The following is a 21,491-nucleotide window of genomic DNA, read 5'->3' on the forward strand; positions in this document are numbered from 1 at the left end:
TGCATAGCTCTGAATGATATATTGGTCATTACTATAGTGTCCTGTCCACTGTGTAGCGGACACCGGCAAGCGACCGACCTCTGCAACCACGATCCTTCACTGGATTTCCATTTACTGGACAAATTGTGCCATAAATTTATCACTTTATATCGCGTGTCCTTTTACATTGCTCATTAATTTGAAATCACACCAGTTCGTAATTTTTCTCTCGAAACTATTTTGAACAAGAGCATCTTATAATAGGTTTGTAAACATGAGTTTTATAGTATTCCTGTTGGTAACTTACACAAAATCCATACCCTACACCTACTAATATTATAGTTGCGTAAGTAAGTGTGTCTGTCTGTCTGCTAGCTAAAAAGATAGCTTGCAGCCTGGTGAATGACATAGCCTACTTTTTGTTCCAGGAAACTAAGGAATTCCCACGGAATTTTTAAAAAACTTAATCCATACCAAAGAAATCATGGCATCATCTTTTTAGTACAAAGATAACTTGCATCCTTGACACAGTTATAGGCTTCTTTTTATCCCAGAAAATCAAGGAGTTCTCACAGGATTTAAAAAAAATTAAAGTTACGCTGGTGATGTCGCGGGTTTAAGCTAGTTTTCTAATAAATCAAAATGTAGCAAATAAAATATTTGCTTTTAACTCAGTCCAACATTTACATTTAAAGAAATCTGTATAGCCATTATTTGTACCGGGTCAATATTTTAGAGTTCACCGAACTTCGAACTCCGTGACTAAAATCATTAAAAAAAAATGCCGTCAGTACTTTTTAAATGAACAATTTATTCAGAATATTCAGATACATCATAAAACCTACGGTTTGTCCTTTTAGTTTTCAATCATAAAACCTACGTTTTGTCTTTTTAGTCTTCAATCATAAAACCTACGTTTTTTCTTTTTAGTCTTCAATCATAAAACCTACGTTTTGTCTTTTTAGTTTTCAATCATAAAACCTACGTTTTGTCTTTTTAGTCTTCAATCATAAAACCTACGTTTTGTCTTTTTAGTCTTCAATCATAAAACCTACGTTTTGCCTTTTTAGTTTTCAGGTATTAGTTGAGACTTGTTTGAATACTGTCTGCTATATTTGCGTGATCTAGCCATCTGCATCGCATTACTTTGTCTCCTACTATGAGTGTTATGGTGCGAATGGCTAGATCTATCCGAATGCCGTGAGGGCGCCATTTCATTCCTATTTTCACTTTCCCTGTGTGATTCAGGATCTTCTTCTTCCTTGTCTTCATCCTTTTTTGACTCTTTGGATCCACTGCCACTTGATTCTCGGTGACGAACAGGTTTAACGTCTCCGCTAAAACTGAATATGAATTTCAGTTCAGCAATCAGTTCATCTTTAAATGGTACCTGAAACCAATAGGTAGGTACATTTTGTTGATTATTTTGTGTTTGTTCAACCTTAATCCTACTACATTTAAAGTAAATGGCCACTGAAAGATTCTCTCACTATTATTTTTTTGGCAAAAATAGGCCCGGTATCTACCAGAGATGAGCAGAGATGTGTTTACCAGACCAATTAGATTATTGCATCGATGTATTAATTGTTATATGACGTGATGACGTTTCATATCTATTCGTGTCATATCTATTAGCAATTTGTGGTACTTATAATCTGATTGGTTTGCTAAACATATTATCTCCACTTAACTCCTCTCTTTGTTTTTTTTTACTTTTGATTTTTTAACCGCTTGGTTACCTTTACTCTATGCGACGTTAGCCATACATCGAAAATCATTTCGATAAAAGCACACATAGCTGCCATACCCGAACCAGCCGCAAGTACGATGAATACTCCGCCAACATTCGCTAGCACTAATGGTTGAGCATCTCCGCTGCCTTCGTCATCATCCTTAAAAAAAAAATTAGTCAGACCATGACAATGTCACAACGATAGTATGCGTGCCCAGGGTCAAGCCCCCAACCTCCCGAAAAGAAGGCGGATGTCTTAACCACTAAACCGAGCTGGTTTTCAGTTTGCACCGTAATAATTTATATTTATTAATAAAATTGCGGCATACCCGTTGCTTTATCTATTTATTGATATCAAATACAGAATAAGTAAAGGTAAGAACATAAAAAAGAATTAATTTAAAAAATGCAAAATAAATTTACCGCACACATGCCACCTCCTCTTTTCTCCTTCCACCATTTATCTTTCATCCTTGCTATTTTTCCTTGTTCTTGCAACTGTAATATGGACTCGCTCATTGGTTGTCTGTATGGTGAATCTAGGAAAAAACATCGTAAAAAATATTTTAAGTAGGTACCTACTTATTTTTAATGCGAAATATTATTGTTATTTCTTGATACATACTCTTCTTCATTGCAATTCCGTATCCCTTGCTATCCAGCAGTCCACCTACTTGTGCTACGTCACAATTTCTTTCCACCAAGTACTCGATTGAAGAAGATTCCATTAGAAATGCGTAATTTTCAGTTTCTGATTTGACCCTAGAATATATTTTATTTAAATCTTTCTCTTTTCTTAACATTTGAGAATGAACATAGAAAGTACAGACATATTCGTAAAGTCATCCAAAATTAGGCTCTTGGTAAGCTGAGGTAAATAAAATAACATATCTATATATCTAAAAGAGCAAGGCTATTTATGAAGGAGACTATATTTTAACGAGATGAAAGAGATCCATTCAGTATTTAATATATTTTAGGTAATTAGGCTTTAATTTTTTCAAGCAATGTAAGGGTTTTTTTCGTTTCACGTCTCATCAACCTTTTCGATAAGAAATAAATATTTACATACTTAAAATATTAATTTTTATTTATCTCGTATGTGAAATGAATATAATGCATATTATAATAATGATACTTATTATAAATATGGAAGTTTTGATGTTTGTTACTCCTTCACGGCACAATAATTAAACTGCTTCTTAAATTAGGATGAAAATAGCTGATGTAGAATTAACACGTCATGCTTTTTATCCCAGAAAATCAAAGAGTTCCCGCGGGAGTTTTAAATATTTATATCCAGGCGGACGAAGTCGCGGGCATCATACGTTGTAACACGAAAAGCGTTCTAGGTAGTAAAGTGTCACCTTTCAAGACCGATATCATTAGTAGGTGTCATCAGTTCTGGGTGTGCGTCCATATATTCGTACATTTTCTGGTAAAGTAAGTTGTCGGATTCCTAAAATAAAAAAATACTTTTAAGCATATTGTTTAAAATATTTAAATAAGAAGAACATTATTATATTTTAACTACTCTCAAATCAAGTATGACATAAAAACTTGTAAAAAGTATGAGTAAGAAGCATAGTGATTAATGACCGGCGCGTTTGGAACCCTCGTAGTTTTAATTTTAACTTAGATTAATTATTCTATAATAAGTAATCTAAGAGTTTTAAGTTCGCGTAAAAATTATCACCACTAGGTACTTATATTATCATCTTACAAATCTAACAACCAATCATCAAAAAGTGTAATTTATTACCTATATTCAATAAAATATTTGACTTTGAATGAGACTGAAACGACGATGGGGGAAAGTTACCTTAAAGAAGCTAAAAGTAGCACCGCCTTTCTTTGCCCCATAGGTGATTCCATAAGGATTACTTGCTAAATCAGACACACTTTTTATCGCATAGAACTTGGCCTCCACTGTTAAGAATGCAGCAAGGTTAGCTGTGTATGAAGACACCATTATAAGAGTGAAGAACCACCACATACTACCTGCCATTCTTGTGGACACCGCTCTGAAATAATAGTACATTTGAGTAATGGTACATTACTGACCAGAGCAGAAGTAAAGCAATTACCGGCTGAGTAATATTGGAGGACGAGGCAAAGCCGAGGACCTCTTAAGTGAATTTTCCACTTTCACATTTATATATCCAGGAAAATCAAACGGATCCACGCATTTTTAAAAACTTAAGGTCACGCGGACGAAGTCACAGGCATCAGCTCCGAATTAAGGCCTCGTGCAATATGAATTCGTCACGTAGATCTGTGAAGTTTGACAGATCGTTAGAAAAAGTCTCTATTGTATAATTATTGACTTCGTTTCTATTTCGTGTGTGTTGTTTTACAGGATATGACTGAATTTATACATGAGTTGGAAGTAATTATGTGCACTATCTCAGAAGTTCTATCTATTCTATCTAATAGATGAACTGACAGACAGACGACAGAACTCAAAGATCAACTTACATAGGTGCTATTTCAGATCCCTGCGTAAGTACACTTCCCAAAGTAAACCAAAAAGAGTTCGCCATAGTCCATTGGTTGTCCAATGTTTCCGGTTCCTCTATACATGGGTATGGGTTCTGCCATTCTTCTGGTGCAAATCGTCCAAGAATGAAAAGTAACGCCGACACACCAACATAAGCCCCTGCTAAATAACCCCAAACCTGGAATAAAAAAATCACTGACCTCCGTAAATAAAAGCTTTTAACCCCAATTATATAATAAAAATATAATAAACCAAGAAAAAAATATGTTTTATCTAAACAAGCACTATACAACGTCGCCTAATTTTTAACCTATTTTATCCGTTCATCAGAAAAAGTTTTAATTGATTTTTTGCGTTCATTTTTAAAGCAATTCTTTACCTGGTAAGAAAATGGTGAAATAAATGAGAACAAGTCGGGTGGTTGTTTTGTGGGCTTTTTGTATAATATAGTGATACCCAAGTTCATAAAAGGACTTGTAAAGTCAACCGCTTTCTGACGAGCTGCAGTTATTGTCAAATCGGTTATTGCAAAATCCGCCCTCTGAAATAAATTGATGATTAAAATAGCAAATTAATAAAGTAAGGTATATAAAACTTGCAGGTATAAAATATTCTTTACTCCGTCCATTATTTTCTCCATCATTCCATTCCATTTACCAGTTTTGGAGTCATACGATCCGTAAACACCGTCGGCTTGGATATCAAATGTATAATTGAATTCATTCATCTTTGCCAGTTCTTCGATGATTTCTATGCCAAAACCTTCGTAACGGTCATTTCCCTCTAATTTTTTCGAAGACTCTTTTAGCATTCCGTATGGTGCACTCTATAAAATTTTGAAACATTATACATTATCAAACATGCATTAATTCCATTTCATTCCAAATTCCATTTCCTAAACATACCAATGCCGTAAGCACTATGAAATGTTTTCCTTTCATTGATTCACTTTTTTCTTGTTCTACTGGAGGAACAATTTTTCTGGACTCTACAAATCCATCTTCCGCGGTCCACGATCCTATCTTTTAAATAAAAATAAAAATACTTCTATTATTATAACTGCCACTAATAAAATATCACAGAATAATTATTATTATAGTCAGATCTCTAACGTACCTTTTCGAAACCATGAGCCATAACTTCCAGAACATCAACCTCTACTTCAGAACGAAAGCCTTCTTCGTCAAATTTTATCATCCCGGTCAAACCGTCAAGTTCCATCTAAACAAACATACATCGTCAAAATCGATATAATCATTTTACCAATTTAATTTTTGATTCAAATAAATTGATGTTCTTACGGTTCGCACGTGATTAATAAGAGTGGAGCCAAAGGTCCAACTCTCATCGCTATCGCAAGTTACATTCTCAGCACCTTCCTCCAAACCCATTGCTTTTATGGCCGAAGTGTACAAGATCACTGAGTCATATACTAGCGCCAGGTTAAATCTGAGACCAGTGTTCTGTATTGCATTTTCAATTTTTCCTTCGGATAGTTCTTTTACCTGTTCATTTAAAGAAGTGATGAAATTTTGAATATTTTCTAATTCAGGATCAAAAAATCTTATTCCTGAAAAAGAAAACAATTTTGATTAGATATCTTGTAATTGTGATGACTTGAAGGGATATGAATTAATGTTAAAGTTAAATAGTACCTACCTGTGATATTAGATCCTCCGTGTTTGTAGGGATCAATGTCAATTGTATGAAAATCTGGATCCATTACTATATAGCTGTGATCATCGGACATTAGTCCGACTTGTTGTGCTTGTTCTAATACTAGCGGTAGCTTGTCTACGCTACAGCTTATAAGATAATTTACGGAACCTGCAGTTTTAATTGTTTTTAGCTGCGATCTAGAAAAGACAAATTTAACTGTTGAGAAGTTTTTAACTGACTTTATTTATAAACGTAAATATGTACCTGAAATCATCACCTTCTGGCAATTGTACGACTGTTATTAACATTTTGACTTCAGAATCTAATTCATGCATAGAAATTATACTGTCTAAGAAAGGTAAGTGTTCAGCGCCTTCGTAAATTATTGTAAACTCTTTCCAACCCTTCATTTCAATTATAGCAGCAAAAATCTACAGACAAAAGAAGAAATAGAACAGTTTGTTACATACATAAAAATAATAATACTATTCGAAACATGCGTAACTTGTTCATGTGGATGCAAAAGTGGCAGAAATAGAAAGATATAGAAAGATAGAAAATAGAAATGTAGTTTTAGATAGAAGCAGAACAAATAATATGAATATTACCTGTGAATAAGCGATGTGATTCGGATATAAATTAACAGCAGACCAATTTCGATTTAGAGTTTCGACGGGTTCAGCTATTAACTGAGGGATTTCCAGAAAGTCAGCAATAGACTGGACATGATGCAATGCATTTTTGGTTTTAGGTCCAAAAACTCCATAGATATTATTCTTTAAAAAAAAGTAAATTAATTACTTAAAATTAACTTTTTATAAAATGTAAGATACTCATGTGCTAGACAATAGTCTTGCCTGATGTAAAGATATTTGATGTTTTTAGATTGGAATACGCATATATAGAATTTGCCAATTGCCTTGAAGGTAATTACGTTGCAAAAAGACACTGATGCAGAAAAGCGTAACTACATCTTAGTGGTTTATAATATCAGAAACGTTGAACAAAAAAGTTTCACGCCCGTTTAACATTGAGCGTACCTCTAAAAGTGTACACATGGCTGTTTCAGCCTCCAATATATCACCAGGAGATGTTCGCACGACGTTTGCTTGGAAAGGGCTTTCCTCATTTTCAGATGCTGCTGTAATAGCCACATTAAATGCTGCCTCAAATAAAAAACTTCCATCGTCACAAATCGCTCCTAAGGAAAAAGTAATAAAATTAGTTGAATAGTTCTTCTGTGCAAATCTATCTAAAACTGTAACTGAACGATTTCTGTACATTAAAATCATTAGTTTGAAAATTTTAGTTGGCGGAAACATTATTATCAATATAAAGCCGAAAGCAGCCACACTTTTAATTTTTGAGTGCTCATCTCCACAAAATTAATAATCGAGGACAGATTTTAGCAAGAATTTCGTTTTCATTTTCTAAAATAAGCAAACAGCATACTAAAATCCTTTTACGACATGCGGTTGTAAAACTCACCAATAGTTTTTTCTCCTTGGACGTAAAACAAACAAGCCGTTATGATGAAGAAAGGTAGCCATTTTAATTTTACGTACATTTTAACTCACGTTAATTTAATCTAGAATGATATTATTACGTCCTTCCACATGTTTTAGTATTAAGTCCAAATATCACTTTTTAATATAGTCCATCTATATTATTATCCAATTGACTGGCGAGTATAAGATGCAATGGTATTATTTTTGGAGCTACTCTATAGTTCCTGTAAACCTAATTGTGTCACAGTCTCGTAGTTGGCGTTGCAAATGCATTGGCTTGAAATAGCCCAACCGCTAATTTTAATTAATGCATAATACAGTCTGTGAATGCATCTGAGCATCAGCAAATACCAACAGTTGATATTATACTGAAATCGAACTTTGGAAATATTGTTGTTGTGATGTTTGAACCCGAAAAAAATGTAAATTTAAAAAAGGTACCTACCTGTAAATGAGTTGGTACTTACTTTTTGATTAGAAAAATTAGTTTTTAATTAATTAATATATCCATGATGGTGTGACCGGGGTCCAGTTAGACAGAAAACTACCAAAAAAGTAGGTACTTATTAAATAAAGGATTAGATACTAGCTCACCTTTCCCTGCTTCGCAATGCTGGAGCTTCTGAAAATCATTTTTTCGTGGGAATGAGGATCCACGTTATAAAGAAAACCCACATACAAAATATTAAATCTCTAAACCTAGTGGTTTGAGCGGTGCGTTGATATCAGTTAGCCACACGCGAGCAAAGTCACGAGAATCATTTAGTATTATAATATAAATAGCTGCTCAAGTGTATACAACTGATCCATACTAATATTATAAATGTGAGAGTATGTCTGTCTGTGTCTGTCTGCATGTCCGTCTATCTGTCTGACTGTCCGTCTGCTAGCTTAATAGCTTGCATTCCGGGGAAGGACAGGCTATATTAGACATTTATTCCGGAAAATCAAAGAGTTCCCACGGGAATATTAAAATCGAAACTCACGCGGACGAATTCGCGGGTATCACCTAGTTTCCAATAAAGAACAAGTTTTTAGGACTATTTTAAAGCATGTACGCAAGTTCATCTAAAACATGATAGAGTCATCTCTGTAGTGCCATACAAACCATTACGCTACATGGTGTGTTAAAATGGAGAAAATAAACGAAAACCTTAGTTTCAGGTCTGGTACTTAGTATCTTCTTCCTCATAAAATAGATGGCGCTGAACCGTAAGTTGATAATTTTGTAACTACAGAAAATGACCTGAAACACTTTGGTAACTATTTTTTCGTAACCAGTTATGATACACGATTAATACTTCGTATAGTGAAGTAGTACCTGATTACGAAAAAATAGTTACCAACGTGGTTGGCACCGAAACTGGCGCCGCCTGGGATCCAGTGGCTTTCTGCAACTCGTTTGACGTTGTCTGTCCACCTAGTGGAGGGACTGGCAAATCCAGTGCGAGATGTCGTTCCAGCACCTTAGTGGTCCCTAGTGTCTACCAGTTCTTTGAACTAGATACGTACCACGACCATTTCCACTTCAGCTTCGCAACAAGTTGAGCTAGGTATGTCAGTTATTTTGGTTCTACTGATCATTTCGTTACTGATTTGTTCAGGTAGAGAAACTCTGAGCATTGCTCTTTCCATCGCCCGCTAAGCGACCCTGAGCTTTCTTATGAGGCCTATATTTAGCGACCATGTCTCTATAAGATCCGTATATATCATCACTACCATTGTTCGAAGACTTCAATTTTCAGGAAAATGTCTTCTTCTACTCGGCGAGAAGATATGGAGAGAGAGAGAGAGAGATTCCCGACCGCGTTGCCCAGCGGAGTTGGATTTTGCGGCTAACCTCTTTCTGGAAATTGGGCCTACTAACTAGGTAGATAAAATATTATATTGTGTAAATATATACTTGTCTAAAATTTCGAAAGCATAGGATTTCTCTCTCAACGATTACTTGATGTAGATATAAGATACCTACTCGTATATTTTTCACGTGTTGGCTGGCTTGCCTTGTGAGTTTTCATAAAACATCAAAGGAAGTTAAAAATATAACCGATATCTTTCTTTCCAAGAATTATATTTTCGCCCTACACAAGATATTTTATATTTTCTATTAATTAGCAAGCGAAAGCATTTTTATGTTTTCGCCGGCAAGAATTATAAGGATCATCAACCTCGAGATAATTATTATTGCGAGTGAAAATACGAGATTAGCGGTGAGGGGGAAATAATATTTCCTATTTTCTGTAGCGAGCCGGAGCAGTAGCTACTCCCAGAAAATCTGACTTATAAAATTTTCCATTTCGAAAGTTTCTAAAGCGTTCTGAATAAATACATTTTGTTAGAAAAAAATGTTACCGGCGTATCTTTAAAATTTAACTTTTTTACTTATTTTTAGGGCTCAATACCTCAAAAAGAGAAAAGGAATCCTTACAGGATCACTGTATAAAAACCACAAAATCTTTTTTATGTGTGCACTCAGACAAATGTTGAATGTGTTGAGGATCCATACCTAGGATACAATAAAAAAAAAAGTAGGCCAGTAGGTATCGTAAACTTAAGGTATCGAAAACCTTTTAGATGTAATATAAAACAATACATCATCAAAATATTATAATTTGCACGAGCAAGTTCATTCGGTTTCACTGCGTCATTTATCGCAAAAGTTTATAATTGTGGTATTGGAAACCGCTCCCAAAACCAGCTCCTACTTACATTATAGAGTTAGTACTGTTGAAAATAATAAGCCTTTACTTTCAAGTTTTTTCTGTTGTGATATTTTCAGGTTGAGATGGCATACAGGGTATGAGGCGGTAGGACGCCTCGCACGCCCGCACGTCACTCGCGCTCGCCCGCACCGGGTTAGCGCGGCGACTGTGCGGGTGTGCGGGGCGTTCCCTCCCCGATTGCTATCTCGACCTGTCGCGTACTATAGGTATACCACATGAGTAGATATAGGTACTGTGCACAACTAGTAAAGAAGAATTCCATACAAAGTTATTTTTGCGAGTGACTTGTTCCTGTCAGTGTGGTAGAGAAGAACTATACGCCTTACTTTGTCGATTATACCTCCTAACTAATTCGAGGTATAATCTACAGTATTTTTTTTCTCGCATCTAACGTAGCATTTTCCACACTTTAGTGAAGTGAAAAATTTTGCGTTTCGCACGGCTGCATAATTATTTGCGCCTCGTGCTTTTGCATTCCTCGCTACGCTCTGTATTCAATACAAGCACTGGCGCCAAATAACAACTTTTCAGCCTTACATAACAAATTACTGTTCTTTGTTTTGTTTTTAGGGTTCCGTACCTTAAAAGGAAAAAGGAGCCCTTATAGGATTACTTTGTTATCTGTCCGTCCGTCCATCCGTCTGTCCGTGTGTCCGTCTGCCTGTCTGTACGCCTGTCCGTCAGTCCGTGTAGTTTGGCGGTCCGTTAACAAAAGTGGTTCTTAGCGGTTTACTTTTTTTGTAGTACGAAGCCCTCGGTGCGCGAGTCCGCCGCGCATTTGGCCGGTTTTTTACACTTTATTAACATTAAAAAGTGTAGGCAGTGTAGGTACCTACTACCTCATATGAAGACTCTGTAGTGAAGTTCGCTATCTTACCTGAGCGCTGCACATAAAACTTTATTTTGTTTCTGTGAATATGATATTTTATTCAAGGCTCATACTTACTCGTATCTTCTGCCACATTCCGCGGAAGCCATTATGTGTGAATTATATCAAAAAGCTTACAAATGTGTTATTTTCGTTAAATTTATTTAAATTTACGATGACACGCAAAGTCCTTCTACAACCTCGTTACGAGATAATATTAGGAAAGTATCTCAAAAATATTTTCGTAACCAAAAAAAATCACTCCACTTTCTTAGATGTAACATCCGTTATATGTAGTGACTAGCTTATGTCCACGACTTCATCCGCGTGGACTACTCAAATTCCAACCCTCTATTTCACCCCCCCCCCCTTAGGGGGGGGTGAAATAGAGTAGTTCTATGTCATAATAGCTATCTGCATGCCAAATTTTAGCCCGATCCGTCTAGTAGTTTGACCTTTGCGTTGCTTTTGTTCAAAGTCAAAGTCAAAGTCAAATGATTTATTCAAAATAGGTAATTAATAACTCTTTTTGATGGTCAGATGTTGGATTTCTAAGATATAGTGGTGATAATTATTACGCAAACTTAAAACTAAAGCTACGAGGGTTCCAAACGCGCCCAGGTCTGAGAAGAGCCCACAACAAACTCAGGTTCAGGTTATAACATGTAATCTCACCCGGATCATAAGTACGGTGGAATATACGTTAATACAATTATACAAATACATTTATATCAGACAGCTTAAGTCGTAATCCTTCCTTTTGGCTTTGCCGTGGTCGTGTAAGAATGCAAAAATCGGTAAGTAATTCAAATTAAATTCTTCATCATTTCTTTTCAATCATCATCTTCTTGCTATTTCAAGACTTTACCGCTGGTTTGGGGGTCATCTAGTGGTCGTTCAGTAGTTGTTTTGAAATTGAGTCGTTGAATTAAAATTGTTTCCACTATAAGTATTGATGCTGTGAACGTAACCATATTAAAACAATGCAACAAATGCAAGTTTTGAATTTTACATGCTGAAAACAATATATTCGACTATTGAATTTCTCGTTCAGGCCGACTTATGTCTAGATATTGGATAAAACCGGAAACATTCGGGATTTCAGGATTGTCGGGCTAAAAGTTTTACAAAGAGAGGTAGAGAATGAACAATATTCGAGCTTTTAACAAAAATGTTTGTATCAAAAATCGGTAAGTAAGGTTATTCATTTTCACCGTTTAAGAGTTCCGTACGTCCAAATGAAAAAACGGAACCGTTACTCATACTCTCGTGTGTCTATTAAATTACAAAGTCTTGGTCATTGTGGAGTTTACATCTCCTGAGGATGCGCTGGTATCGGAGTGAAACGTACGTTGGGTGTGTTCTAGAAGATTTGTGTGGTGTTGGGTGTTAGTGATGTTAATCAAGTTGCCCGTGACTTGAACATCAACAACAAGGGCATACATTTATAGTACGCGACAGGTTGAAATGGCAATCGGGATGGGGACACCCGCACACCCGCAGAGCCCCCGCGTTAACCCGGTGCAGGATAGCGCGGGCGACGTGTGGGTGTGCGGAGCGTCCCCTCGCTTCATACCCCGATTGCTATCTCAACCTGTCGCGCACTATAGAAGATTCGTTCTTTAAACTTACCTATGTAATAAGCGACAGGTCTAGATGGCATTAGGGGTGGGGGCCCCGCACACCCGTACAGCCCCCGTACTAACCCGGTGCAGGATACCGCGGGTGATATGCGAGTGTGAGAGGTGTCCATCTCGATCGCCCACGTACTATAGGCACCTGAGTTTACAGAAATAATATTATGCTAGTAGGTAGCTACTACGATTTTTAAATTCTGCCCTCTACAAATTTAAGGTATTTTTAAATAATACGCTTAAACTAGGTCAGCTGAGGCTGTACCGAATACCGTCACGTCCGCGATGAGAGCTGGGTACGAAATGAAATAATTAAAACGTGTCATATTGATCAAAAATATCGACATGGTTTTAACTTTTACGAAAAATCAATCGCATGTGTTTTATTGCAAACGTCGTAGAACTTTGAACTGTGAATGCGATTGGTTTTATTGAAACCAATTTCGCTGTTATAAATATAGATGATCCCAGCTATACTAACGTGGAATCACTCACTCATAGTTTAAGCTCTTACTAATGAAACAATACGGTACTTTACACTAAGCGAGAATAAAAAAAACGGCCAAGTGCGACACAGGCTCGCGCATCTAGGGCTCCGTACTACAGTCGTATTTTTTCGACATTTTGCACGATAAATGCACTAAATGATTACCTACTATGATGCATAAAAATAAATAAAAATCTGTTTTAGAATGCACAAGTGAAGCCCTGTCATATGATACCCCATTTGATATAGTTACCTTACTTTGAAAATTGAAAACACTTATTATTAGTTCATGATCACAATTTAATTTTTTGTGTGATGTGACCACAAATTCACGGTTTTCAGATTGTTCCCCTTATCTCTACTATAAGACCTACAAGAGTTCGCTTTTGCCCTAATTTTAATTCTAGTGTTTGCTTATACACGGTGTAACCAGAACGCGCGCTGGCAAAAACCAAGACAGGTGATAGAACTGATGATCACTGATATGATACCACGAAAAAAAACCGCAAAAAACATACATTTTGTAAAATTTCACGATATATTGCAAATAAAACATCTGACTGACCGTAGAGGTCAATAAATGTTCCGTAAATAGGTCACTCGGCGTCAATGCCACATCGTAGGCGGGGCATTGACCCGAGTTTTGCACGCTATACATTGCGGGTTTGGAAAATACTAAATCACTAAAACAAAATGGGGCAAATGGTTATTGGTATTGGATTGTGTTTAGGTAGTATAACGATAACTCTAAGTTTTGCTAGCGTTCTGGTTACACCCTGTATCATGGAATTCAAAGTGTACGAAAAAATGATAGCTTAGTATACCTATTTCCAACTTTTGTTGGTTGGAGTAGGGCCAGCAATATCTAGCGCTAGTTTGCGCTCACGGGACGCCATTCTTTTATACTGTTTCACTAAAGTTTGTAGGTACCTATGCACTTCCCATGAGGCGATAAACTATAACATATGAGACGACTCTTATTTACGATTGTACTCTGTGCTTACGAATAATTAATTAGCTAGTAAATTATAAAATCACGACATAGAGATTTTTTTACGTTAATATTCCGTATCATCTTAATGTAGGATTATGATAAATTTTTAAAGATATGGAGAATACTTAATCCTGCATTAAATAAAATAAAAAAGTACTAAAAAAGTAATCATACCTTAAGATGATACGTAGGTACAGTACGCGGCCAAAAGTAATGTACATCGGCCTTTAGAATGACATTTCGGCTTTGTAGAGCGTTATCTCTGTCACTCATACCTATATGACGTTTTGTCGGTCTCAACGACAGGGACAGTGCGTACTGTATCAAGTATCAACGCTAAAAAAATCTCAATGTCGTGACTTCCGTTAAAAATTAAACGGGTTTTAGGAAACTAACTTCCTAATTTATATTACCCTGCTCTAAGTAGGTATAGAAATTTAAAACAATGATGTTACAAATTCTTGTACGTAACAGAAGTAATTCGAAACACCTACTCTTATTTAGAATGCCATTTGAAACAGGCAATGGTAGAAATTCAAGGCAGTTTTGTTAAAGTAAATACATTGAAATCATCAATCACCTGTCGCCACCACGTCTAAAGCTAAAGATGTTTTCATCTAATCCGTATCAAGCACGTACTATACTGATATCAAATTTTCAAGGGCCACATCAACTTCTCGCAATAAATTCAAAAAGTTAAAACCTTAAAAATACCTAAACAAAACTATAATATCAACGACACCTATTTATCAACATCAAAAAAGAAGAAATAAGAGAAAACCAAAACTGAAAACATACAAAAATCTACTAAACTTATAAGCTAGAACTGAGAACTCTCCCTCCAGTAGGATATTAAATGCAAAAGTATGTCTGATTGTTTGTTACCTCTGTACAATTAAACCAAACTTAATAAAGGAAAAATCACAAAAAAAAAAACAATTTTACGTATCATCGGCCTACAAATAGTAAAATAAAACCTTGTGGGTGCCACTGTAAATTATTATCCAAAAGAAAAAGAATAAGAACAAGCACGAAGTTCATAAAGTAAACTATAAAGTTTCCAAAAACAATCGGCACAAGTGTTCATTTCCATGTTGGAGTGTGGCCAATTAATATTTTGACAGTGTTTTATGAAAAGAGTTAAAAATTTTTTTTGGTAGGCAGTTCTTCGTTAGTTACAATGATCGACTTCCGACAATGTCGTCTGCTAGGTGATTCTCTAACTCAGTGTCTAACACTAAATGATAGCCACCGAGGTTGGTTAGTTCTACATTGCTGCTTCACTGGGTGATATTAAAATATTTTTCCGTAGAAAACCTTCAACGGATTAAAAAATGAGCGCCGTGCCTATCATTCAGTGTTAGAAACTGAGTTAGCGAATCACCCTGCTGATGTCGCAGCCGGCGCGTTACGAATTGTGTATCATTTCCACGCTCTCTAATACCTACCCATTGTCCTATCATTTTGAACTTTATCTGCCTATATAAAAATTACGAAATAAAGGACACGTAGCGTCACTTTTTACCATATTTTAGATACGAGTAAAGACTATTATTTTAAAAACCAAAAATAACTAAACCCTTTGTCACGACCCTTATTAATGGCATAAAATTTAAAAGTTTATTGTAATAAATAGGAACATAATCATGGTAAACCCATCGCCGCCGGCTAACTAGTAAAACTGTGTCACTACTGAGCACGGGTCTAATCAGAATGAGATAATTTTGGTCTTAGTTCACCACACTGACCAAGTGAGGATTGGCAGACTTTACACACTTTTGAGGACATTATAGTTATGGAAAACTGTCGTCATTCCTTATTTCGCCGTTAAATCGAGTGACATTTACTTCAACTGAAATATAGGTACCTAACTCCTAAAAGTTACAGGTGTGTCCCCGGGATGAAACCCCAGACCTCCCGAATAAAAGGTCAACGTCGCTACAACTGCTTCTAATAATTATAACAATCAATCGTAATAAATACAATTTATTATTTAATTTTGTAGTACTTAATTTAAAAATCCTAAAAAAATGTATGGTAATCGGGTAGGGTTGCGCGCATGCCCAGTAAGCTGCTTGCGCTTTGCCCCGCCAGGGCCAGGTTTTCGACGCCACCCGCGCGTACGGCCGTTTCCTCCATGGCCTATATTCCCATATCCTCACTCGAACTTGAATACAAATCGATACCCAATCAAAATTAAATCAAGTTTACACTTAAGAAAATCTAGTGCTCCGAACTGTTTTCTAACTCTAATATAATCGATACTGCCGCGATCGGTGCAACAAAGATTCCTCTCTGTGATTCGTGTTTGTGAATGATGTTACTATCATGTACTTTATAAAATAATTAAGAGCACGGACTATGAAGATGTTACTCAAGCCTACAGATTCTTCTAGTCATTGAAGCTCAAAAAACAAACAGGTATGCTTGAATCAGATGTAATTAAATTAGGCTAAATGGCCACCAAAGTTATTTACAAATCTTCACTCTTGTTTGTTTTATATTAATTAGAGTAAGTATACAGAACAGTTATTTGACTTTAAACTTAGATGCTTTTGTTATTCTAAACATTAATATAACCTTAAAGCGGGATATCGTAAAGGGCGATTTAAAAATTTTATCAAGATTCATAGCATAACATTTAAGATAGAAAATACTGCGATAACTTATTACGAGATTTCAACACACATCAATCATCGCACATAGTATAATAGAATACTATTTGGAGTAGGCACATCAAACATTTATTAGAGAGAGCCAGCGCATGCCAGGCCTTCGTTATTCTTTAAAAGCTGAAAGTTTAACTGCGTATTCTCTCCAACACTGACAGGAACGTTTGTTTTGATGTTTGTTTGGACCATGGTTTTGGAAGAAAACAGGTAATAAAGGTGTGAAAAATCTTACGTCAAAGTTCTTATAAAGTTTAATTTTTTTATATTTTCCTCGGAATAGTATTAAAAAATCACATTGGCACTTAGTATCATGGCAACCCCCTGCCAGATACCCTTAAAGTTAAAGTTTAACTTTATACTTTGATGTAAGATTTTTTACATCCAGTGTTGGGAAATTTTTAGCTTTTATAAAATAACGAAGGTCTGGCACGCTCTGGCTCTTAGTCCATATGTTTTTGTTTTCTTCGTTTAATTTGGTTTCCTAAGTTCCGTTTAACCATTGATGGTTATGAAGTGCGCTAAGTAAACAAACTTTATTGTTCTTTCTTTTCAGACTCTTGTATAAAAAATTAACTATTTTAAAAATAAAGAGCTGCATAATAAGTAATCAATACTTATATTAAATAAAGATTTTTTCTATGATAGTTTCAAGTTAGAATCTAACTTGTTTGTGTAGTCTCTAATGAAGACCCACCTTTCGTCTCTTTATTTTCTTAGCATGAATTTTAGCTTTTTGTTTTGTATTTGTAATTTCCCTTTGTATTCTCATTTATATTAACCAGTTTGTACTTTACTCTTATTTCATACTAGCGTATGCTCGCGACTTCGTCCGCGTGGACTACACAAATTTCAACCCCCTATTTCACCCCTTTAGTGGTTGAATTTTAAAAATCCTTTCTTAGCGGATGCCTACGTCATAATTGCTATCTGCATGCCAAATTTCAGCCCGATCCGTCCAGAAGTTTGAGCTGTTCGTTGATAGATCAGTCAGTCAGTCAGTCACCTTTTCCTTTTATATATTTATATAAGATTCCTTAACTAATTATACATGATTACGTTTCATTATTATAGATCCTTAAAAAGGGGTTGACTGAAAGATATCACTTTTAGCGATTTTTGTTTTTGTTCTTTGTATATTATTGTAATGTTTTGTGTTACAACAAATAATAATTTATCTACCCATCTATTTATAGCGGTCAACTGATTAAAGATTTCAAAAGCCAACAGAACTACCTATACTGGCTATAGTGATCATTGATCTGATCAATAACAGAGTAATGAGCTAGCCAAGTCCAATAACGCATCTCCAATTAAATTAGTCAGCCAAGTAAGCAATATTGGGAAATTCCCAAGTAATGAAAGATCAAAGACAGCTACGGTGCAGGGAGATGTCATATTATTAGATCCGCCAACTCAAAACATTAGATACGCGTCCAAAAATCCTCCACCTAATTTAATTATATTTACGTTTATTAGTTTTATTTAACTGTCATTACACTTTCACTGTTGTCTTTTCAACCGTAGATGAAGATTTCTTGCAAACTTCCCCACTTTAGATCGTCATTCAAGCAACTTGGGACCCAAACGCCTATAATCGGTTTGTTGAACTAACTCCCTTCCTATTGCCACTTCAGCTTTTTAACTCATTGAAATAGGTCGGTGTCGTTTACTATGGTCCTTCTTCGGATATCTTATTTTCTGATTTCAATATAGTGAATAGGAATACTCCAAGCATAGTTTCTACATCGCCCGCTGAGTGACTGTAAGCCTTTTCAAGCCCATATCTAGTTAGCGACCATATTTCGGTACCATGTAGCATCACTGGCAACTACCGATATCACACATGAAGGATTTTGACGAGAATATTTTCTCTTTTAATTTTTGAACGCTGCTAACTAGTTGAATTAGATTCAGCTGTTAACCTCTTTCTCGAAATTAGCCCTATCTAACTGAACAATAGGACCATAATATGTCCTAGGTATATAATATATTAGTCTACGGTTTCAAGCGCCGAGATATCAACGCTACTGGATGAGGTAGAACGTGAGCATTCAACATAATCTTCAACTTGCTCATGATCATTTTCAGGTTTACCTGTTGAGAAACTCTTCTCAGATTATTGACAGTTGCAAATCATGTATAAGTGATGCACTTTCCGTTGATATTGATACCAAGTCAGTTCCAGTCCAGAAGCTTAAAGAAGTCCTTCATACTAATCCTAACCTTATTAGCTATGTCATTATAATACATCCAGCTATAGACAGATTAAAAGCTGTTCTAACGCCAATTTACTGAACGATACAAAATATATACGTCTGGTTTCCTTTTACGGGACATTGCTTACTCTAGGATGCGACAACTCTTTGGCTGTAGGGCATGATTGATCTTTTCCACGTTGTTTTGGCTCTCGCTTTGAACCGTGAGATGTACGCTCGCCTGAACCATATATTTGATAAAATAACCTACTTATTTAGAAAACCCCACAAATGTATTCGGATTTACCTATTGTATTTCTCTCATTGAATTATGTACCTAACTTATCCCCATAAACCCTTACTTTGGTACCCACATTGAGCAAATTAAATTTTATTTTATTTTTCAGTTTACCTTCAGCTTCGCCCGCCTGAAATTCAGTTCAAATATTTTGTTTATTTATTGGACTTTGATTGCGATCAAAGTCAGATTATAAATTTAGATGCAAAAGTGTCATATAAGTTCAAAGATCAATTTACGCGATACACGCACATTTTAGTGTATATAAATAGACGATTAATACTAACCCAAACTAAGCTTTATACTTATTTTTACGAACTTTTACTAATTTTTAGGGGTCCGCACAGTAATAGGAAAAAAGGAACCCTTATAGGATCACTTTGTTGTATGTCCGTCTGCCCGTCTGTCTGTCTGTCTGTCGTGTTTATCAAGAAAACCTATAGGGTACTTCTTCTTGACCTATGGTCATGAAATTGGTCAAGTAGGCTACGTAGGTTTAGCACAAGTACAAGGTTTAGTGTACAGGAAAAAAACCGAAAACCGCGAATATGTGGTTAAATCATTTAAAAAAATTAAAATTTGTTCATGAACAAATAATTAGTAGATCCAAACTGTTCCTCCCTGTGTTGGGAACAAGATGGAGAGAAACCCTCTTTCGCCCGAACCTCGCTCGGTGCGGACGTCTCGACTTGTTAAAGCGCATATTTAATATTTATCGGTTGCAAGTATTAGTGTGAGTTAGTGGCTATACATTATGCACACTTCGCTGTTACCTGTGTAGCTGCTGGTTTGGCAGTATAGGCATGGCAATTAGATAAAAATGCCAAATAGCACTCGTGTCCCAGAAATGGAGTCGGGGGAGTCTGACTTGTCCTCCTATGACTTACCAACTGTCGAACTGAACCCATCGCCAAAATATAGTACTTTCAAAAGCAAACTTCAAGAGACTGAACAGCAAGCTGTCTCATTCCAGTCCACAGTTTTGAAAATTCTGGGTGAAATGCAACTGCAGCAACAAAAACAAGAGACCCGCATGAACGCAATTGCAACTACACTTGAGGATATAAAAAATGAAATAAATAAGAACCAGAGAGCACACGAAGAGTTGGAAAAAGCTGTGCGTGTCATCGCAGACGAACATGAGAACATTCACACAAAAATAGCAAACCTTGAGCAAAAGATAAATGAACGACACGCAGAGAACAACGATAAAACAACACAAGACATTCGTATCATTACACTAGAAGATAAACTAGAGGAATTAACACGCAAACTGAGGGAAACTTCCATAGAAATAAAGAACATCCCATACAAAAGTGATGAACAAATACTACAAACTATACGAAGAATGTATCTTAAACTATCAACACCATTCAACGAAAAGGACATAATCGAGTGTCATCGCATTTTCTCTAAGGACAATACTAAACGGAACATAATACTTAAATTTAACTCCAGAACGAATAAAAATACTTTTCTCGGCGCCCTGAAAAAGTACAACAAGGAACATAAAAATGATCCACTTTCTACAAGCAGCATTGGGTTTTCAGAGCATAGTCAACCTGTATATGCATCCGATTACCTAACACCTAAAGGAACAAAATTATATTACCTTGGTAGACAGCTGAAAAAAAATTTTGGTTTTAAGTATTGTTGGTCCAATCTCGGAAAGATTTATGTCAAAAAAGAAGACAACTCTGCTGCGATTCACATTAAAAATGAAAAACAAGTGGACGAAATAATGGAAACTGGCAGTCGAGTAGGAGCTCGGCCATAATAGTATGAAGAATTGAAGTGACGTTAATAAGTGTATTCTTTAGGGAGTGCAAATCTCTTTTTTCGGTATTGGCTATACGCATATTGCAGTATAGTTGTTCTGATAGCACTGTGCACAGTGTAATCAGGCCAACGCAGAGTTATCTTACCAAATTTAAAGGTAATCAAAGTCAAAGTCAAAGTCAAATGATTTATTCAAAATAGGTAATAAATTACTCTTATTGATTGTCTGGTATAGTGTTAGATTTGTAAGATAATATAGTGGTGATAATTATAACGCAAACTTAAAACTAAAGCTACGAGGGTTCCAAACGCGCCCAGGTCTGAGAAGAGCCCACAACAAACTCAGCCGGGTATTCTTTTTATTATCACCACTTTACAAATTTATTGAAACTTATTAGAACTATCACAAAGTCGTTAAGCAACTCATTCCCAAGCTTGCTTATCATTTAAATAATCCTTTACA

The 21,491-nt window shown here is 35.9% G+C and overlaps 3 protein-coding genes across 7 annotated transcripts in view; 2 read left to right on the plus strand and 1 right to left on the minus strand.

Moving 5' to 3' along the window:
* Nucleotides 1-770: 770 nt before the first annotated feature.
* LOC117986566 (glutamate receptor ionotropic, kainate 2-like) lies at nucleotides 771-7,609 on the minus strand. The gene is made up of 17 exons (XM_034973410.2): nucleotides 7,359-7,609; nucleotides 6,911-7,071; nucleotides 6,479-6,646; nucleotides 6,135-6,301; nucleotides 5,871-6,067; nucleotides 5,513-5,781; nucleotides 5,328-5,432; nucleotides 5,117-5,233; nucleotides 4,831-5,037; nucleotides 4,591-4,752; nucleotides 4,190-4,389; nucleotides 3,534-3,735; nucleotides 3,079-3,170; nucleotides 2,337-2,473; nucleotides 2,135-2,250; nucleotides 1,719-1,871; nucleotides 771-1,369 (listed from the first exon to the last, which is right to left on the minus strand). The coding sequence occupies exons 1-17, from the start codon at nucleotides 7,435-7,437 to the stop codon at nucleotides 1,046-1,048; spliced, it is 2,856 nt and encodes a 951-aa protein (XP_034829301.1). The 5' UTR covers nucleotides 7,438-7,609; the 3' UTR covers nucleotides 771-1,045.
* An 8,571-nt stretch (nucleotides 7,610-16,180) lies between these two features.
* The window catches only part of KaiR1D (Kainate-type ionotropic glutamate receptor subunit 1D), a 38,698-nt gene continuing 33,387 nt past the window's right edge, over nucleotides 16,181-21,491 (plus strand). For all 5 annotated transcript variants that reach the window (XM_034973413.2, XM_034973416.2, XM_034973412.2 and 2 more), the window contains exon 1: nucleotides 16,181-16,505. The gene's annotated coding sequence lies outside the window, so the exon portion shown is untranslated. The remainder of the gene's footprint in view (nucleotides 16,506-21,491) is intronic.
* Nucleotides 20,070-21,183, plus strand: LOC117986690 (golgin subfamily A member 5-like). Its single transcript, XM_034973563.2, has 2 exons — nucleotides 20,070-20,813; nucleotides 21,145-21,183. Exons 1-2 carry the CDS (start codon nucleotides 20,070-20,072, stop codon nucleotides 21,181-21,183), a joined length of 783 nt encoding a protein of 260 aa, XP_034829454.2.

Source organism: Maniola hyperantus, chromosome 11, assembly GCF_902806685.2.
Source record: "Maniola hyperantus chromosome 11, iAphHyp1.2, whole genome shotgun sequence".
NCBI classification, from domain to species: Eukaryota; Metazoa; Arthropoda; class Insecta; order Lepidoptera; family Nymphalidae; genus Maniola; species Maniola hyperantus.